The sequence below is a fragment of the Aythya marila genome, assembly GCF_965140915.1.
Source record: "Aythya marila genome assembly, chromosome: 5".
NCBI lineage: Eukaryota > Metazoa > Chordata > Aves > Anseriformes > Anatidae > Aythya > Aythya marila.
In genome coordinates, this window is record NC_139046.1 from 6,770,467 (window position 1) to 6,792,109 (window position 21,643).

The 21,643-nt window shown below is 44.5% G+C and overlaps 1 protein-coding gene across 1 annotated transcript in view; it reads right to left on the reverse strand.

Moving 5' to 3' along the window:
* Nucleotides 1-10,768: 10,768 nt before the first annotated feature.
* Nucleotides 10,769-21,643, reverse strand: part of KCNH5 (potassium voltage-gated channel subfamily H member 5) — a gene marked incomplete at its 3' end in the record, with an annotated part of 152,876 nt that continues 142,001 nt past the window's right edge. Inside the window, exon 11 of the mRNA XM_082761191.1 lies at nucleotides 10,769-11,716. Coding sequence (XP_082617317.1) covers nucleotides 10,769-11,716 — 948 coding nt within the window. The remainder of the gene's footprint in view (nucleotides 11,717-21,643) is intronic.

Genomic DNA, 21,643 nt, shown 5'->3' on the forward strand with positions numbered 1-21,643 from the left:
CCTTGCATGATGCTCTGCTCCACTCCAGATGTGGCTAGACACGAGGAAACACACCAGGACCCAAAAATTGAGCACTTTGGACCACTTTGAGCCAGCAGCGCTGGATACAAAGGGGGCTGGGCAGGATTCAAAGCCTCCCAGCACCTGGTGAACAACCTCCTGCCTTTGTCATCGTCCCCCTCTGTGGCAGAAATAATAACTTTATTTTTATCTGGGCTTCTCCCCAGAGAGAGTTTGCACAGCTGATCTACATACCTGGCATGTGCGAGGCTATTTTAGACAGTCATGAATTTTGAGCAGTTAATTTGGATGGAGATTACTGACAGTTCAGACATCGAGAATTTGTATTCAAATATGAATTAATTAAAAAGTGCCCTCTCCCTGATCGGTTCAGCTGATTTTATGGCAATTTACCTAGCTGTCCCAAGCTTCAAACACATCCTCGCCACTTCTGCCTGCATTTGGCATGCAGCATTTTGTAGGGCATGGAAACTTGGACCTATTTCCATTTAGCAATGGCCTGAAATTAAAATTCTGGTACCAGCAGTTCTTGGTTTTCGGAAAACTCAGCCCACACCACAACTCCCCGCCTCGGTGCTTCAAACCTGGCTTGGAGTTAGAGAAAGTAACAGAAAGATTTCCGTTGACCTTAATAAGAATTCTTACACGGGATGCTTGAAGCCTCAAAATATTTACCTCCCAAACGAGGAGCACCATTTAGAACAGCTGCTGAGGCCACTTTGCTGAGCCACTGGGCCACCGGCTGGTATTTAAGCAGGACATTAACACATCAGCCCTGACTGCAGCTCCTATTAGCACATTATTTCTTCTGAACACAAATAGCAAAACAGATAATTATCTCATTAAATCTGCTGGGGCAGCATAACTTATTCAATCTTCTCATTGCTACAAGTTGACAGATAGCCCTATAATCAAGGCAAGAAAAAAAAAAAGAAAAGGGTCAAGGTAGGGAGGAGGGAAAAAGAAAGAAAGAAATAGAAAAAAAAGGAGAGCACGAGCAATATTTTTACTACTGGGATGTTTTCCTTAAAAATGTGGTGAATCCTCATCTCCACTGCACCCCTGCGAGCTGCAGGTTTCCTGTTGGCTCCCACCTCCCTTACGGGGCCCCAGATTTCTAGAAGAACAAATAATCGACCACCAGTGACAAGCGAGGAAGGGAACAAACCTGCCTACAAGAACCACCACGGTACCATCTGCAGGAACAGCTCTGAATCACTGTCAGACTAGTGGCAGGGGAAGTAGGTTGAGGTTATTTGTGGAATTTGTCTACGCTAGTAAAACAGGGCTAACTACTCCATTTGGGGAGTCATTCTGTGTGCGAAATTTTCTGGGAAAGCTGATTAGCAGATTCTGCACGGCACAGCAACAAAGCCTCAGCTCCCCTCATCTGAGTACAGGGATTTTATTGGGACAGTTGAAAGGTACATTTACAGAGTTGCTCTGCACTTTAACGCTAATGAGCTTTTTCATTGGTATCAATAAATTCTCCCGCTCGCGTGTTTAGCGTTCCTTTGGCATGCTTTGCCAGATAAATCCTTTATTGTCTTTCTGGTAGCTTGCCCAATTCCCACAAGGCAGATTTTTGAAGCCCAAAACATGCCTTATTGTGAGCTGCTGCCTCTCCCCCTCGATAAAATGAATTTACCACTTGATAGAATTATGCAGTTGGTGGCACTCGGCCCTTCTCTTAAGTCAAAAAACAAGGCTGGGGACCTACAGAGCATCCACCAGCAGTAGCAAGAGCTGGAAGGAGCCTTCGCATCCTTGCACCCACAGTCCTTTCCTAAGAGCCACATCACGGAAGAACAAAAATACAAAAATACACTTTTGCTCTTGGTTTCAGAAGGACTTTAACACATTCACAGCATTTCAAACACTGATGTGCTGGTGATCCCAAAGCCATGAGATTTGAACATGCAGTGGTGTTTTTGGTATTCAAAGGACAGGTGTAAGCTACCCATTTAGGTGAGGTTTCAGATCTGTAATTTTTAGGTACCACCAAACAGAGCTTGTTTTAATGCCTGGTCTCCTAATTATACCAAAAAAAAAAAAAAAAAAAAAAAAAAAGGAAGAAAAGAAAAAAGCAAAAAGAAGCTGTGTCCAAACAACATTTGATGATACAAGTGAAGGCGGCAGTAATTAATCCTGCAGGGACACCAGAGGACTAATTAAAAGCAGAGCACAAATTTTGTTTTGCTTTAGAGAAAATAAAATAAATAAATAAAAAAAAAAAACACAACACAAAAACAAACACATTTTCCATGAGAGCTTGGGTAATACACCCAATTTACTAACTGAACTGTGACCCCGGATTAATGGTCCTGACAGCAGCCTCGAATGCTGCTGGATTCCCAGATATCATCCCAAAAGCACAGCGTATGGCACCACCACTCTTCTCCCCCACCAGCTGGAGGAGCTGGATGCCAGCACAACTTTTTATTTATTTTTTTTTCTCTAGGAAAACCAAATGATGGCAGACAGATGAGGTGCAACAACTCGGGAAATTCTTCTGAAACAGAGCCCAGGACAGGAAAGCGCCTGAGTGTCCTGGTGTAACACATATGGAAACGTTGAGCAGAGCCCTTGGGTCTGCTGCGGTAAATGAAGAAGACTCTTACTAGTGCTACGGGGCACCAGTTCCAAGTGCCACTGGTGCTGAACTTCACCTAAGGTGTAATTGGAGGAAGAAAACAGAAAACAGTCACACATGGCAGATGCTGGATTGACTCTGCAGCTAATGTCTCATTTGAGTTTCTCTTATAATTAACAGGACTCAATAAAAAACACAAATGTTCTAGTCCTTGCTATCCTTATGGGACACTACAATATTCAGGATAGCACAGAAGAGCCAAAAATATATACATTAAAAAAAAAAAAAAAAAAAAAAAAAGGTTTCTTTAATAAAATAATGCACTGAGACTGGTAGAAGGCTTGCCCTGGTATTCCTGATTTATTTGGGGATTTGCTAACAAGCCACCATTTGGAAAGAATTTTTTGAGTAACCCTGTGAGCCATCATGGACATGCAGGAGGTTAGAGTCTAAAAAATAGTTTTCCAGTTAAATCTAACAGGGCCAGGAGTAAACCTTGGAATGTGGCTGTAATATTACCCTAGGAAAACAAGGGATGAGTCTGGGAGTGGGGCTGGAGCAGACTGCAGGGATGTGCATGGGCCAAAGATGCACCCAGACCCTGCGGACAAACCCAGCCTGTTTGAGCAATGGTGTCCACACCCTGACAGTGAGAGGAGCAGGCTGAACCCGGAGGGGTAAGAATAACCCCCAGATCCAGCTGCTTAGGAGAACCCCCTTGCCACTGCCCTTCACACGTTCGCTATAACCTTGGGTGTGCATCTCTGCCAGTGCAACACTGAAAACCAGCTCAAATGCTATTGATTTTTATGGCATTGTCAGACACCGTAATCACCTTTCTCTGGGCTGGGGAAGAGGCTGGAAGAGGGAGTGGGTGTTGCTGATGTGTCTGTGTTAGCCCACCGCTTCCAGAAACTGCATGGTCACCGAGACATTTTTCTCAGCCTTTGGCACCGAGTGTGGATGTTAGCTGATACCAGTGAAGGGCTTAATTCATTTATCTGCCACAGTTTTAGGCTATGCCAAATTTCTCTGGTGTTTGCTTGATGAGCATCAGCTCTTACAAACATTCTTTAGCTTGAAAATTGTTAACACATTCCTCAGTATTTAAATTGAAAACCAGAAAATAACGAGACGTAACTAAGAACCTTCACATTTCACCTCCTGTTTGTGCGATTAAAACCTCCAGAAGCACCAAACGATACAACACCACAGCTCAGAAGAGACTTTTTGGCAATCCTGTGGTCCAAGCCCCTGCTCAAAGCAAGGCCAACGTCAAGGACAGGTCCATTCACTGTGATGCTGCACAGTCCAGACAATGTTTGCCCCCTTCCAACAGGGCTCTGGCAAGCCTCCCCTGAATCCTCCGCTTTCCCCTACTGTCATCTCTCTCTATATCCACATATAAACAAATTATGAACCACAAATGGCAACTGTACAGAGACTAGTAAATACTGACTTCAGTGGAATTTTGCTACCTATTTTGGACCCTCGTTCTTCATGTCCTTTCTTCTCCCCTCCCGCTGCCCAGCTCAGAGCCAGGGCTCTGCTGCAGTCTGGGCAATCACCTGATGGCTGGTCATTCTCCACCTTGGAAGCTCTCTGCTAAAACTTTGGAAGATCTCCACCACATTTTTCCCTTCATTGGACATTGCCAAGCCTTGGCCTCTTTCCACAGCATGACACAGCTCAGCTATGAGACTCCTGACATCCTTGATGTCCCATAAAAGCCAAACATCCCAAATAGGTGGCAGCCTTTCACTGTCCAGAAGGTGAGGGGTGATTCCTGTCCATGCCTTGCCATTGTGCAAGAGCATCATGGTTGCCATATACTTGTGAAAGCGGGGCACCCTGGACTACCATGCCATGGCATTGGGGTAAAAAGTTAAAAATCTGGTCATCACAGGCCAAGAACTGAGCATCTCAGTGTCCTTAGGGAGCTGTCTTAAGCAGTTTAGGAGTTGCATACTTTGTTTCGGGCTTCATGCTGAGAAATTTCAATCTTCCCCATGCTGGTCACACCTGTAGAAAGTGCTCTTGTGCTGGGAAGATGGTAAGTGGTCCTTTTTCAGGGCACCTTTTTATACAAACAGGATCAGGCTTGAGTTATGGGTTGGATTCACTTCACTTACGCTCCAGCAGTCTACAAATCAAGTGTCTAATCTAAAGTCGTTAGTCTACAATAAATGATGAGAGACTGACACATCCGGAGCACAATTTATCCCATCTGCCCAAAACACCTGTCTTGAATGAGACAACTCTGAGTCCCCATTCCAAACGAGCAGGTACATACACACAAGATGTGTGTACACATCCTTCGCAGGCAGGCAGAAATATGTAGTCTGCCACTACTTGGTCTGAATTGAATCTGCTCTGGGCCTGATAACATACTGTCATGTCACTGGGGTGGCTGAGCCCAACCTAATACAAAGTCCTTTTTATAGGGCTTTTAATTATGGCTAATTGACATATTCATGGAGGACAGCCAGATGCAGAGTTGGTGTACACCAACAGTCTCAGACTGTGGGCCAAGCAAGCTTACATCTCCAAGCAGAAAATCATGAAACACACTTATCTTTACAGATAATGGATAGAAAAGTTTGTGAGAATATTGCCCCAGATGCCTGGCTTCACCTGCCTTGCAACAAAAGGCTGATTAACATAACATAATAAATTAATTTAATATATTTATTGTGGCCTGGGCAAGCCCTTTTTGAATGGCTGCATCATTTGAGTGTTCAAAATCAATATCTGCCTTCTTGTCCCACAGTGAAACACAAGGTCAATTTTCTGTACGACTAAATGCACCCTCAGTAAGGATGATTTTATTTTGTTTGTCATTTGTTAAGTATCACAAAGCTGATCTTTATACAATATCTTGATGTCAGTAAAAAAATGCCTTGCTTTTCTGCCAAAAGTAATGTGGACTTCTTGTCTCCATCCAGCAATCTGCTTTAAGAATTAACTTCATTTTGAAATACACTATAGCATATTAAAAACAGTGAAAACATTTAGAGGTACTGTTAGCTGCTTGAAAAAATGGAGGGGGAAATCAGAAAGACTGTTGTCAGATGTGGAAATCCAGCCTGATCAAACCTTTCTTCCCCGTGGGCTCCACAGGAATGTGCTGGTCTGGCAGCACAGACACAGGTGAAGGACTGGGGCGATCTAGGAAAACTGACAGTGTCAACTTTTCTATTTCCATCCTTAAAGTTCCTGAAGAAAATCAGTGTAGATGCAGAAGTGCCAAGAAAAATGTAAACTGCTGCTGTTTGATACCCACAGCTCTGGTTGCAGCTCAGGATTGGAGAGTCATGGAGCGCAGGCTACCACGAAGAGATGCTTTTCTCCAAAGGAACCCCAGTTCTCTAACAAGTATGTCAGCAGCAAGACTATAAAGCACTACAGATCCTATAGACCTGAAGATATGTGTACACAGAGATGCTCTTGTTACCAAAAAAAAAAAAAAAAAAAAAAAAAAGAGTTGAATAAAGCCTTTAGATACAGCCTGTTAAAAACTATGATAACATCTGTTAAAACTCTCTTCTCTAGCAAAATGCAAAATGGCATTTGAATGCATTTTTGTTTTAAACAGGTATCACTTTGATGCCACCTCGCTTAAAAAAAAATATTTATTCTAACAAACAATCATCTGTCCAGTTCTGACATCCAAAAAGATAGGTTTGGGTTTTCTAAATGCTCAAAATCCAAGTAAAAAAGCATCAAGTCACCATGATATATCCCACATCCTCCTCCTCACTCACAAATTGCATATGAAAACTTTGGCTTTTTTTTTTTTTTCCCTTCAGTTCAGGATGTCTTTTCCCCCAAAAGCCTCCAAGCTATTTTGTAATCACAGTATCTGTTTTCTGACCCGTGCAAATGATGATGTCTGCTTAGTGGTCTCAGTTACTTCCAGAGTGACTGCCCGTGGCTTGCAAATAGTGCAACATTATTTCTGCAGCTGCCAGTTCTCTAAAATTGTCCTGGAATCCAAAATACACCTTAAGGTCCAATATGTTCATCAGATCCAAGCTTCAGTTCACACCTGTGTAATAGGGTTGCCTTCTGCACGGTGGTAAAATGAGGACTGAATTTGGAGCTAGCAATGAGCCCAAACTTCAGTGCCAGTAGCACCACGTCCCTACAGTTGTGCTACTTCTGCAGAACAGGGGAAAGAAAAGTTGGCAAAGCTTAAGTTTGTCACTTCCAAAGTCAGCTCTGCTCTAACCCCTGTCCCGTGGCAAAGACAGAAAGATGGAAAACAGGACTTAAAAATGCAAAATCAGAAGAACTGAGGGATATTTCCCTTCTATATCTTCACTAAAATAGTTATTTTTTTCAGCTATTATCCTGAAGTGCTGTTCTATCTCACATAGGTAATATTACACAAAAATGCTATTCAAGGTACTCTAGTTCGCTTGCTCCGGAAAGTGTTTAATTTTATGTACACATTTTATTTCTATCTGTATCTTGTCCAGAAAGATAAAATCCACTTGTGTGTGGGTAAAATGCTTTGAACACACGGTGCACAAGGTAAGTGCTACAACCACGTTACCAGAGGTGGCAGGAACATCTGTCATGGCACGCAGCTCCTAAGGGAAAGGGAAGCATGCAGCCGAGAGCTCCGTCCACGCGGCACATAGCTGCTTCAGTGCTGGCTCAGCTGGAAGAGGTGCATTTCTTCCCCTACTGCACTTACAGCTGTGGGTGGTTGCTTTCAGTCAAGCCTGAACCGCACCACGAGGACTCCTGCTTCTTTGGCAGAGAAGGATTGCCCCAGCCGGCAGCACGCTTGATCGCATCATGCACAGCCACGAGGACAGGGGAAAGCTGTGAGTGCCCTGGCAACAACTCCATGAAACAACGTGTAATGAAATTTTGGAGGCAAAGCGCTTCAGAATTGTACAAGCCAAATTTTCAGAGCAGTAGCCACCAGAGTTGATCGTGCAAATTGGGCCTCCAGCTGCACCCCCAGCACACAGAGGCAAGGGGAGCCCATCTGCAGTGCAATTTCATTGTGTTTGTTTGCAAGACACCATCCCAGTGATCCCACTGCTGCCTGGTGCCAGGCCCCAGCTGGTCCCACTGACCTTGCGAGAGACAACACCAGCATCAAAGCAGCACCAGGACCAGCAAGCCTGGAAATGCTGTGTTTGTTTCATGAACTTGCTATTTTACATTATTTAGAGCTTTTAGCCAGTACGCATTTTAACCAGTACAGTTGCACTTGAACCGCAATAAATGTTCTGGACTTGAATAATTTTCCAGCTCAGATGAATCCTGTTACATGTTCTCACATTGTAAGGTGGCACAAAGTTACACCTGACTGGCAAGGTGAAGCTAAACAGAGATCCCTTTGCATGCCATGCAGTTCTATCTAGAATTAACATCAGTCACAGAGAAAGAAATAAAGAAAGTCCTTCACAAAGGCAGAGGAATGCCATTAAGGCTAAAACTGTCTAACAGTCACCCCACCACCCCCCTGGCTCTTTTGCAGCACCACCTCATGGCACAGTCCTGCACCAAGGAACTTCACCAACCCCAGCCCAGAGAGCCTGCAGGGCTCAGCAATTGACTGGGCAGAGGGTTGAGCTGCTAGTGTCTGAGCCAGCGACCCGAGACAGGCAAGAACAGTCAAATCTTCAAAACTTGGCACTTAATTTATACCCACAAGGTCCGTGCATACTCCAGCAGCCTGCAGCAACCCTGCGACTCCTTAACCCTGCAACCTCCGACTCTTTCAGAGACCCTGGGTAGGGTTTAGAGCAGGACCCCGAAGGTTTTGCTGTTCTGCAGTTGTCCCTGTAGACCACAGCAGGGCTGTGTGCTTGCAGATTTGTATTCCTGTCAGAAGAACAGCTGCAAAGCACAGCTGCCTAATTTGACAGTGGCAACTGCAGCTGCAGAAAGCTATAATGAGCAGGCAGCCTCACCACCCGTCTTTGGGAAGAGTTGTCCCTTTTGGTGACTTTTATTCTTATTTTTTCGCCTATAATTTCCTGGAGAAAGGGACTGGAAGAAAGGCAGAAATGGGCCCAAAAGGAACAGCAAATTGGAAAGATCACTGTTTTCCCTCCACGAACTGACAGAACAGAAGCAATGACTTCTTTGGCTTTCTTGTGATCTTTTGGGAGTTTAGGGGATTGGATTTCACAGTAGGCGATACAATCACCCTAAGATGCAGGTTACTAATTGCCACTACTACAGACGTTGCTGTTTTTGTTGTTTGATTTTTATTTTTATTTTTTGGTTTCTCAGGAATTTATTTAGTGTAGCTTAGTTTCCTAATATGAAGTGAAATGTCTGGCATTGATGTCTGGTAAAGATGCCCACTAATTATAAACATCTGTTCTGTTTACCTGATTGATAGCAATGCCTTGTTGTACAAATATGTTTTACTCGAGGCACTTTTGAAGACATGGGACCTTGATGCCAGAGGCCACTGAAGTGTGGTGGGGATATCCTTCTCCGTAGGAGCCATTGAACTCTGCTGTGCCAGCCTCCAGCTGTACCAGCATTGACTCTGAAGCCACAATGGCCATTTCTGCCATGAGAAATGTGTGCCTGGATTCTCACTCACTGCAAATGGAGAAGTAAATAACCCACCACACTCAAGTGCAGGCCCAGGCAGAGTCCAAAATCTCAGCTTCCAAGAACAGAAGAATCAGGGGCCTATGCAAAAGCCCATCTTGCTGCAGTCCTGCACAGCCATCGTGAGGGGTGATGCACCAGCCTAGCTGGTGGAAATAGGACCACGGTTCAGGAGGGGGAGATGCTGATGGGAGCCAGCCAAGAAGAGGACCAGAGCACCCAACACAGACCTCATGTTCCCAACAACTGGTTGTGTGGGCACTGCAAGCTGGCACTTGGATCACAACACCCCAGCCACTAAAACCTTCAAATGCCATGGCAAGAGCAGCAGGCAGCACCCGAGGAAGGACTTCATCTCCACAAAACACTCTCCCACCCAAACATCGCCGTCGAATGCCTCAGGCTAAAGGGAAATTCACCATCACCAACTTCACATCCTGACTGGTAATTTTCTCTTTCTCAAAGGTAGTTTCAGACTGATAAACAGCCTCAGAAAAGAGTGGAGGGGGATTAACTGCAGCCTTTTAACTTCAGGCTTCCAAATCTGCTCACACAGCTCCTGAGGAGCTGAAGCACAATTGCTCTCTCCCTTGCTCAGATCTCGTGCAAAGTTTTTCTGCCAGGGGCAATGGGGGGGACAGCCAGAGAGCAACCTCAGCTCTGCAAAAAACGGGACATCCTAATGAAGATACTGACAGAAGCGGACACTGTCGCTAAGTGCTGCAAAGAGATTCTGCATAATGTCACGCTAACAGTTCAGTAAAAATATCATCCATAAAAAGGAGGCTTTCGAGAAAGGCATTACCCCCAAATACACAGCACGTGCAGCTGAGAGATGTTCTGTTTGTTTCATTTCCTTACATAAATCACTGCTACTATGTCTTACTTACGATGTTAAAAGAGCAGGAGGATACTCAAAAGAAAAGGCTGTGCATGCACACACCCACACGAATCAATTCCAGTGATCTACCCCAGCACCCAACACGGTGCCCTTCCCTGGCGACTGAGCTGAGCCCTCCCTTCAAGAGGAGTAGGGGAATTTATCACCAAATATACAGTATATTGTAATGGAATGATACGAGGAAACAGTATGACTTGGAGTCTGAACGTGTTGGCCACGTTGTGTTAACCTACTGTCTAACTCGGCAGAAAAGACAGTGAGGAAGTAAAAGCTCAATTCACCCAGCCTGAGATCAAAACTGTCATGGCAATATTGGCAGGTTAGACCCTGATTCTTTAAATAGTACATTGCCTTTGTTAAACAAAAGTCATTCTTTTATTACATAATAGAGATTATAAATAAATGTAAAGTGTGCATGCAGTCAACTGCATATTATACAAGCAATATCTATGTTAATAATTGTTTTCTTTGGCAGGCCAGAATCCAGCTGGACATGCAAATATTTACATATCAAAATCCTTGGTGTGTTCAAGTCATATTGGATGCAAGTGAAAATATATATGTATATATATTTACCTTATACACACACATATATATGTATAAAGGTATATATACACCTCTGCATATATACTGTATACATATATACACATAGGTATATGCTAAAAGTGGATTTCATCTTTTTCTGATTCAGGTGATGCAGGCCTTGAAACGCTAAAAATATCCTGGCAGGGTATCTGGGGGGGCCGCTGGGGTGATAAATGAGACTTGGGGGAAGAGACCTGGGGTACGTTCTTTTCAGACAATATTTTTAAAATTTCTGCCACCTGCTTCTCGAGGGCAGCCATCCTGCTGCTTAGCAGCTGGATATCTTCTTTGAGTTCGTGCTTGACTTCCTGCAGCGTGGTTTGTAAGGCCTGCTCAGGAATAGGGTAGAAAGGATGCCTAGCATCAGCCTGAATGGGGCTGTGCTCCAGGGGGCTGCGAGTCTCACCGGCTTTATCCAAGCGAAGGTCACTTTTTGTTATTCCACTGTCACAAGAGTCTGTTTTCCTCAGTGGGTTTTTATTTACACCGTTTTCCGAGTCGTTGCACTTGGGGTCCTCCGAGAGCAGCCCCATCGACTCAGCCTTTGTGACGTTGTTCCAGTCTTCCTTCTTCTCCTCATGGGTCCCCATCGTGTTCTTCAGCCGAAGCCACCCTTTCCCATTCCCGTTTTTCATCCGCATGGGGCTGTTCACTTTGAGACATTTCTGGTCTCCATTTCCATTGGGCTTGAGCTCCATTGCATCCCTGTTGTTCTGCTTCACAGCCTCGCTGGTTTTCACATAAGCCAGGGACGTCTGGATGGGGGTGATCTGAGACACGGTGACCACACTGGTGCCCGTGATGGAGGCCCCGTTCTGCACACTCCGGCTTTCCACTTGAAGCTGGTTCCTTTCTGGATCGATGTGGGTTGAGCCTTGATTACGCATCTCCTTTTGCTGTTTGAACTTCTGGAAGAGTTTCCGCACGGGGTGGTCCACAGGGATGCTCAGCGTCACCTCGTTCTTCTGGCGCAGGCGCTCCTCTTCCTCCTTCTTGACATCGCTGATTTTCCGGAAGATGATCTAAGGGGGATAAATCCAAAACAGTCAATCACAGGACATCAAATACAACAGTATGGCAAATGTTATTGAAGATGGGGAAACAGAAAAGTTCCTAAGGGTAATCAGGCATTTTTCCTTCCTCCCTGTCTCAGTTTCTTACAGTGAATTCAAATGGAGCTGATCAAAGCACTGTGACCTCTGCCACTGCATAGATGGTGTACATACATACATACATACACACACTTTCTTAAAGGTATAGATTTAAAGTGTTTTTTACCTGTGTTTTTGATGCAGAAGAGATAGCCCTGAAGAACTAAAATTACCCCGACAATGCCAGAAAGAAAGAAACTGAACAAGGAGAAGAAAGCAAGCAAGCAAGAACTCAAATACAGTGATACACACCAATACGCACCTACCCATTACTCACACTCATAGCTGCTCCTTTGCTGTCTTTAGTACAGATCAAAATGAAACAGCAATTCAGCAGAGACTGCATGGCTGTAAATTTAACTCAATGCACGCACCCTTCCAGAGGCGGAAAATCCAAATGTGTGGACTACTTTTTAGCTCTGCTTATTGTTGTAGCGGTGGCTGGAGGGTGCAATTACGTTCCCCATGTGCCGTATCGTGTGCCTTCACACGGCAGCACAACAGCTTTTATGTCTAATATGTGGAGGAAGGCACTTGGTGCTGCTTCTATTTCACCCTTCAAAATCTCTCTGTAGCAAAAGGAAAAAAGGAATCCGAGCCTCGAGCTGTGGAAGGATCTGCAGAATTAAAACCTTTCTGTTGATTTTATGCATGTTACTCCCAAATAATCTTTGGTCCTTTTTTACAAAAAGTTTTTTCCGTTTTCTTAAATGTGGGACTGAGGCAGGATAGGGAAACTCTCTGTCTCTCTGGCTGATGGTACTAAATTGAAAAGGAGCACGTGATAAGATGCAAATATGGGCTGTGTAGGGACAGTGTTGGTACAAAAGTAAAAGAAAGCCACTGCGATACACAAACAAAATACTGTGACAGTGAGGTGTGGATTTTGAAGTATCCGTTTGAGTACCCATATTTCAGTATCGATTTTCTTTAAGAGAGGCTTCTCACACCTGTCCACATTTGCAAAGAAATAGTTGCTTTCAAGTCTCACATCTTCAGAAGCTGGCAGAGGACTGTAGCTACATCTCCTTCCCCACATGAATCTGGGATGAGCTGGACTTCAAAGCTTCATTAGAGAGCTTTCAAATGCCCTAAGTAATATTTTTGTGTGCTGCTGATAGATTCAGCTGCTTATAATAATTTTGAAAGTTAACATGTTTATTAGAAGCCCAGTTTAAAAAAAAAAAAAAGCAGGGAAACATGGAAGATACTTTCATCTGACTCTCTGACCTAGATGCAGCAACACATACACTCATTTGGCAGCTCCTCTTCATTAGTGCCTACCCTCATGGAGCAGCTCTCTCAGGCAAGCCACAGGGGACAACGAAGAAATGCAAGAGAAGTTGCCCTTAATTTGAAAAAGTAAGTAATTAGATTGTGTTGAAGCCACATTTTCTAAATGAAGGGTTGGAAGGTGGGTTGCGTTGCTTTTTTGTGCCTTTCTCTCCCTGGCGGGCAGTGTGGCACCTCTGGCAAGTGACAAGGCTGTGTCCCCAAGCTGTGTCCTGGGGAAGATGCTTGGTTCCCCTACTGGTCTCCCATCCCACTGTGCTCCTCTGTGCCAGGCCAACATGCTTGGGGCCTTGGAAACATCTGGGGTGGGAAAAAACATCCTCTACGCAATTTTTCCCTGCTCTTAGGCCGTGGCCGTGATTCATACTTTGAGCAACCTCCTCTCCCCAGACAGCTTGTGCCCAGCTGGAGGTGGCCGGGGATGCAGCAGGGCTGGTGGCTGCCTGCAGCCTGGCCATGCTCCCATGTCCCACACAGCAGTGAATACGTGGTCAGGAGAGCATTGAGGTAACTCCAACAACTACCCTGCCAGCTGTCTGTAAAGACCAGATTGATAACAACAAAACCCACAGCAGTGGTTTTTAATTTTCCTCTCCAAACACCTGCATTTCACTGAAAACCATCCTCATCTCCCTTTCTTTTCCCTCAGCCTACTCTTGTTTTTTTTTATTTCTCCCTTTTCTCCTCTCTGTTCAAAATGTCTCTATCCAGAGGCTATCTCCCTGCACAGAATATAATTGCCCGTGACTGCTGCTGCTGCCTTCTGCAAAGGAAAAGCCAAGGCTTTGCTAATTTGACACGGTCTGTACTTCACACTCCTGAAGTGGGCCCTGCTGAAAGCCAGGAAATTACTGCGTTTTTCTGTGCTAGAGCCTCACCCCAGAACCACTGAGCTGGATGTCACTCAGATTAGCTGAGCCCAGAGGCATTGGGGTCCGCAGCCTGGAGCTGCAACCCCTCAGCATGGGGGAAGCAAAATACATTTGTGTCGTGGGGACAGGTGGCCGAGGTGACACCTGGCTGTCACCTCCTTTGGCCTCTTTTAGGACCAAGGGGGGAGCCTGGCAGAGCTCTTTAGTAAATCTTTTCTTCTTTCTCTGCTTGTAATAGCAAGTGCTACACCCTGGAATGATACCAGCAGCCCCTCTGAAGAAGCAAGCCTGCTGAACTCTGCAGCAGCACAGGGACTGGGTGATCCTGGGGTTCGCTGGGACTCATGAGCTCAGGACTGAGCTTGCTGGAGCTGTATTTCCAATGCAGACATCTTTTAAAGGCCGCAGTTGCTGGTGGATTCACAGCACCCAGCTCCCCCTCAGCTTTCTGATAAAAACTGGACGTGTTCATAGGCAATTGCTATGTGCTTTTTCACTCTGAAATGCATTAACAGGCAGACCATATCTCTCCGTATTTGGACTGGCTATAAGGCAGACAGTTTTTACAGTGAGGGTGGTGAGACCCTGGAACAGGTCACCCAGAGAAGCTGTGGATGCCCCATCAGTGAAAGAGCTCAGTCAGGTAGGACGGGGCTTTGAGCAACCCAATCTAGGGAAAGATGTCCCTGCTCAAGCTGAGGGTACTGGACTAGATGATCTTTAAGGGTCCCTCGCACCCCAAACCATCCCATAATTCTATGACTCCACGGTCCCAGCAGACAGTGAGAGATTGCAGCACGTTGGTGACCAGGGACTTGGTCCTCTTCCATTTGCTGATCCACTCTATCACCAGGAGGAAACCATTTCACTCCTGAGTCACCCCATGGAGACTGTCCCTATTCCAGGATGTCCACCCCTACTGAAGGGATTGCCAAGCCTAGCACAGCAGAAATCCAGCCTTAGTCAGGACTACTCGATATCAATATCATTAGAATATGTACAAGTAAAAGAAAAGAAAGTTCTGCTTACACAGGCAAAGAACTGGGAAAAAAGCTAGGATCTGAATTCTAGCAGTGATAGTTATTCTGCACTACATTTTTCCATATTGATGAATGTTTTCTTGTGGTTGGATTAATCCACTTCCACAGTGGTTTAACTGAAGCCAAATTAGGATTAAATGTGTCTACACAGAGACTTAATTATATTAATTGTCTAATAACTATTGGTGGCTATTTTTCTCTATAAATAAACCCAGAAAAACACCTCCTGCAATCTGACATTTCTCAGTGATTTGAGTGAGACTTATTCTCAAATCTTTAATTGGATGAGCTATTTCAGTTGTCCCTGACCCTTTTCAGCGAGGTTACACATAGGCCTGTCGAAACATATAACCTGGGAACAGACACAAACCCCAAAGGAATTAATCAGAATAAACTGAATTAACTGTGAGCAGAGCACATCTCAAGGAGTAAAAAGCCACACTCGGGTCTCCTGGCAAGGGCTAAATTCATTAATGTGACCGGGATTCAGTGTAAGACTTCATTTCCTTTACGGATGGGATTGCGAAAGACCGTCCCAATGCATCACAAATCCTGTCCCATAAGACCAGGTTCCTGTTTTTCTTTCTTTTAATGTATTTTTCTGAGGAGGAAGGGTAATGGGGATTTCATTACTTATCGAGCTGTCAAAGGTTAAGTAAAAGTTAACTAATGGTCGGCCCTGGGAACTGCAGTGGTTGAGGTACCTATGAGGCAGGCAGAGAGGAGACAACGGTGACCTGAGATTCTCGGTTTGATCTTAACCCCAATCTCCCTTCCCTGCACACCACAATGAGAAGTAACTCACCGTGTTGGTGACCCCAGCCCATCGTCAGTTCCAAGGGGGCACCTTAACAGATGTCAGAAAGTTGAAGCAATGGGCATGTTCCCGCTGGAGCTGTTCCCATGGGGTGCCAATTTGTATACATGCAGAGGTGGGCAGCAGCAATGAGAGGCTGGGCAGCCAGCTTAATGCTGAGATGTGCACAAGTCCTCTCATCCCCATCTACTGCAGAATTAATTGGTAAACCTGTGTCTTTTTCAGATGTTTTGAAAGGCACCCGTCTTCAGTTGCCTTTTTTGTACCACTAATTCAAAAATCCTCCCTCTACAACCTTGTTCAATTTGCAAAGACCTCTTAGTAAGTCAGCCCAAGGACAAATTAATTAAAGTACGTGAATTAATTAATGTTGAAGAATCACAGTAAGTTCATAAAAGTAGCACATGTTTGAGTACAGATCATTGTGTCCCATTCCTAGAAGGTCCCACTGCTGCTGTTAATGGTGTACATACACTCGTCCTCATAGAAACCTGCATGAAAAGGCACAGAGTTGTGATGGCGATGAACATAGCCGGTGTGCACTGAGGGAAGAAGAGGGGAAGCCACACGAAGCTACCAATGTAAAGATGTTCCCAGTGACTAATAAACACTGGGTGCCCAGACTGATGCATCCTACAAAGGTACCTGATTGGGAAGAGAGGTCAAAGTCCTGCAGCAAGGGGACACCTTGTCCCATGAGAACTGGCCTGACTTGGCTCCAGAAACTGAAACTCAAAGAAGACACCACATTTCAGCACCCCACAGCTACATATGGACATGAAAAGCAGGATCGAGAGCCCCGCCATTCGGCTGCATTGGTGCTGCAGTCATTAATGTGCAGGATGAGGTGGGTGCTGGTCACCACTGAAATATCTCTTCCAGAGTTAACTATCCTGTCTTTATTTAATGTCTTGTAGAAGTCCTCCCATCTGGTTACTCACAACCCAATGTGTTTATCTAGAACACTCTGATTTTATTCTTATTTAACACAAGAGCAACCTGGAAGGCACTTTAATTCAATATTGTGGCCCTGGAGACAATTCACTGTGCCCCTCCTCTGCAGCACTGAAAATCAGATCAGTGAAATGATCCAGGTTAATAAATTAGAAGTAATAAATGGGGTTCTTTGTAACCTGGACCATGCCAGCAATCCACCTGACAGCACAGCTCCAGAGCTGAACTGGAAAATGCAGCAGCAGAGGGAACGTGTGGTGTGAGTGAGAGGAAACTTTCCAAGATAGCTTCAGCAATGCAGCCTGTATTACAGAAAAACACCCATTTTTTGACCACACTGAAGAGCTCAAGGCTTGCTTGCAGCTGGCTCGAGATAATTCAGAAGTCCCCATTTCCCACTCTGTGTCCCCCTTCCTCTCCTCCAGAACATGGTAGCTACAAGACCAAAGCTTGGCAGTGAGCAGGGTGCCTCACCCTTCTTTCTGAGATGGTCAGCTCAAAAACTGAAGGTAAAATCATGGAAGGTGGTTACAAGACAATACTACTCCTTCCTTCAGAATTGTATTCGTATTTTATATTACTTTCCCAACACGGAAACATGTATTTCTGTGTATTAACAGCCAAACTAAGATATCCGTGCAACACAGTAAAGCCTGTTTTAAAACGTATATCACCTGCCCTTTCTATATGCAAGCACCACAATAAGCCCTGTGCCCTCCCACAGGGCGATCCCACTTGGCAGGAGCTGCGTGCTGAGATCATACAGGAATGCGAGCACGGCCAGGTGATCCCCACTGACCAGCCACTCCTGAACACACCACAGAACAGCTGAGATCTGCTTGATTTTTCCTTAATGGAAGCAGTAATTTAGATCTCTTCTTCTTTACCCAGCAACCAATTTTTTTTAGGAATTTAATTATCCTTGAGATTTCCTCCATCTCACAAGCTTAGCTGAAGCGGGCAAATGGAATTGAAAGTTCTTGATGATACAACCAACAACAGACAAATACCGCAATCACGTATACCTCATTTTCTTTGGGAACAACGGGAAAAAAAAAAAAGGCAACAAATACAATTGAAAATAATACAAATGAATGCTTAATTCATGCCTAAGCTGATCAACTAAAACAAACTTTTGCAAAGATGTTTGAAAAAAAAAAAAAAAACACTACTAATTTTCACATCTTGGCGTGCGTCGTAGAACAGTAATTGCCATTTTTTCTCATGCTAACAAGGGAGGCGAATTTGTGTCAGCCCTAGGATTTGGACATGGGATAGCCTAATCCATGCTGTGCTCAGACAACTGTGCTATTTTCCTGCTTCTAAGAACAAAGCACAAAACACACCCAGCTTCCAGAGCACAGACCCTCAGACCAGGGTTCACCTAACAAAGCCAGTGTCTGCGACTGAACTCATCCTCCGGCAGCCACGCACAGCCTAGGGAAAGAAAACTTGGAGGCTGTGAGTCATTTCACCTGCAGCTTGCTGCTAAAACAGGTCAGACACGCTGTACCCTGAAATGCCTGTTTGTCTTCTGTGTCTAAAAAGGGAGCTTTGTCCAAGTCACTTGGATCCAGACACCTTCCATGTGATGCTGGGTAAGAAGTATCTGAACCCCTGCCTCTAGCAGTGCAAATGTCAGGGTTCAGAGCAGGCTTTTCAGAAAGCTTTCCCTTAAAGCTTTTGTGTGTGTGTGTGTGTGTGTGCGTGTGTGCATTTTACCCTTCATCTGATGCTATTTTTATTCCCTCCAGCATGCTGGGGTATTGCCAGTTCCCAGCCGGGATGCATTCCCCACCCAGCCCCAGCCACCAGCCAGTCCTTCCAGATAAGCACCATTATTTTAAAAGCTGCAGAAGGAGGATGAGCGATGACTGCACAGAGGACCATGCCAGGCTGGCAGGTCAAAAAGCAAAGTTTTTTAAACCTTGGCAGGTCATAGAGAACACGATACACTGTTGATACTTACAGGGTAAAAATTTCTTAAAATTATTTTTTCAGAAATTAAATATTTTTTTTAATGTAACTTTTTAAGAAGTTATTTTTTTTTCCTTTTATTTTACATGAACTTACATTTTAAAAGTTTAACTCTTGAAAGAAGGGAAAGATATGAATACACATGAAATAACCTAGCGTGAGTCTTTCTGTTTGTAATTCAACAGAAACCGGACCCCTGGGCTAGCAGAGCTGTGAAATGCAGCTGTGTGATAGAAGACCATGGGCCTTCTGTGTTTGTCCTTCATCTGAAAGTCTGGCCTGTGAGCCTCAGATCAAGCCAAAGAAACCCAAACAGGCAGTGTCAATTCAATCCTTCCTTTGGGAAGGATGCAAAAACTGCTGGAACGCACTGTGAATGGATTCACTTTCCGGTCTGGTTCTCTGCCTTGAAAACCTATTTCATTGCAGGCTTCCTACCTTTCCAAAATGGAGAGGTCAATGGTAGCATTGCCCACAAGATGCATTTTTGGCTCTTAACACCAGGGTAGACTTTGGAGCAATGCCTCCTCCTAGGTCAAGGCAAAGCAAGGAGGTTTGAGCAGACAGCTCTGATGGGAAGACCGAGCCAGCAAGGCCAGCTAACACCAGCAAAGAGCCAGCAAGGAGCACTGGCACCAACCCATCTTCCATCAACAGCTTTTGGGTATGGCTTGTGCATGAGAGCAGCCTCTGACCGTGGTGTCCTGTGCTGGCCAGACTCTCTGCAACCAAGAAGCATGGTCAGAAACTCTCTGCTAAGGCTGACAGTGATGAGAAACCTGGCAGAAAGGGAGGGCAGCAGAAGCTGGAATAAGCGAGAGCAAGCAGAGATCAAAGCCAGAGCACCTCTTTCTAAATGTAAACTGCATTTAGGATGCTTCACCTAATTTACTCCTGTAAATCTCTCTGTCCTCTTAGCTCACTTTATTAATCTGTACTCCAACCGAGGCTGCAGAATGGATGGCCTGAAATGATGGCTTTATTGTTCTGCTCTATACACTCCTCAGACAGATAGCTTTACTTTGATGTGAAACTCAGCCTCAAAAACAAATTGCTCTAACAACGGTTTTAATTGCTATGCAGTAAATTCTCCTTAATCCTCCTGTCCCAGGAACTGCTTTTTGTTAAACCACTGCTCCATCTGCATGTGGGAAAGGAATCACTGTCCTTGGCTGTGCAGTGAAAATGACTGACTGCTGAGCAATTAGTTAATCTCTGGGATAGAAATGTCTCACTAAACAGTCTTTCATGCTGGATTTTGGAGGAAAAGAAGATTTCTGTAGGTTGGTCTACTGGCTGCTTGAAAGAAACAGTAAATAATAACCCTTCTGCAAATTTCTATTGATCTTGACTTCAGAGATACAGCAGCATGCAAAAGCAAAAGCTTGCTACCAAGCACATTTTAATTTTCCTATGGAGAAACTGAATTCTCGTTTCCTCATAACTGATTATTGAATTGACTTGTAAGAGAGGTGAATATTTCCAATACAAATGACAAAGTGATGTCATTTCAGGGCAAGAAGAATTATTTCTGTGAAGCTGAAAAAACCCTTTCAAGGGAAATTTAATCACATTTTATGGGCAAGAAAAAGGTTGATCCTTTCATCATTACTTAATATAGATCTGTGTTCCCCAAGCTGCTGATCTGAAAAAAAAAAAAAAAAAAAGCTGGGCATGTAGCAAGGGAGAGACTCTTCAGAAGAACCCCAAAACAGCCATTTAGCAATTTCCCGGAGCCCAGAACCTCCATCCCCTCGCTACTGCTTGCTCCATGCTTTAGAGATTGAATATTGTAGGTCAAATTTTAATCTGGTTCCATTTTGTGTTCGCAATCAATTTGCATGGCACCCAACTACTCTTGCAGAGAGACATCTGTACATGCTGACAGTCAATTAGGCTGATCTGCATTTGCAAATGAGCATGCATATTAAAAAGAGAGTGGTTGAGAGTTCGCCCCATCTATTTCATATGGATCTGAAGTCATCCAGCTTTACTTCACAAGTCTGGATTGAAGAAGGAAGAGGAGAGAAGCAGGAAGAGATCCAAGTCCCATTTGTCACCTCCCAAGAACATCATGGCCCGACACATACAGCACTAGACTGGGATTCAGGAGAATGGATTATTCCGCTGGTCCGGCCTTTGGCCAAGTGGGAGGTCTTGTGCAAACCACACTGTCACTTTGTGTATCCATCCCTCCCAGCATAAGAGAGGATAATGATACTGCCATCATTTCTGCAGTTAATTGGAAATCCATACATCACTGCTAACTATTTACAACCGAGAGACTAGAATTCATAGCTGGTAACAGAGCGAGGCCAATGTTTTGTCTTAATGCCAAAGTTGAGGCAGTTCATTAATAAGAGAAGCCATAAAAACAAACAAAACAAACAAACAAACAAAAAAAAAAAACAGACATTGGTGTTCCTAGGATTTCAGTTCAGGAAGAAGAACTTAAGTCTGCTGTGCTGAGGCATCCAAGGCAGTGCACAACAAATCTGCAACGGTACATGAGGGCCTTTCCAATGCCCTGATAGATCTGTCAGACCTTGTTTCAGGGTAGCACTGACACCTGCTCAGCAAGGAAAGATCAGGCAAGTCACACAGCTTGGGTGATGGGCACTGATTCTGCAAAATGATGTGATTACACATTTAACTAAGTGTATACTGAGCTTTGAGGCTAAGGAGTCAGATTTCCAAAAGAAACATCAAAGCTCCTTATTCCGTTTGCACAACCACATACATTCACAACGTCCATAAAGCACTTTCTGAGAACAGGTGAGCCTCCTGGATCAGGAGCCTGTCGAGTCACCCAGAACCTGAGCACTTTCTGTCCATACTTTTGGCA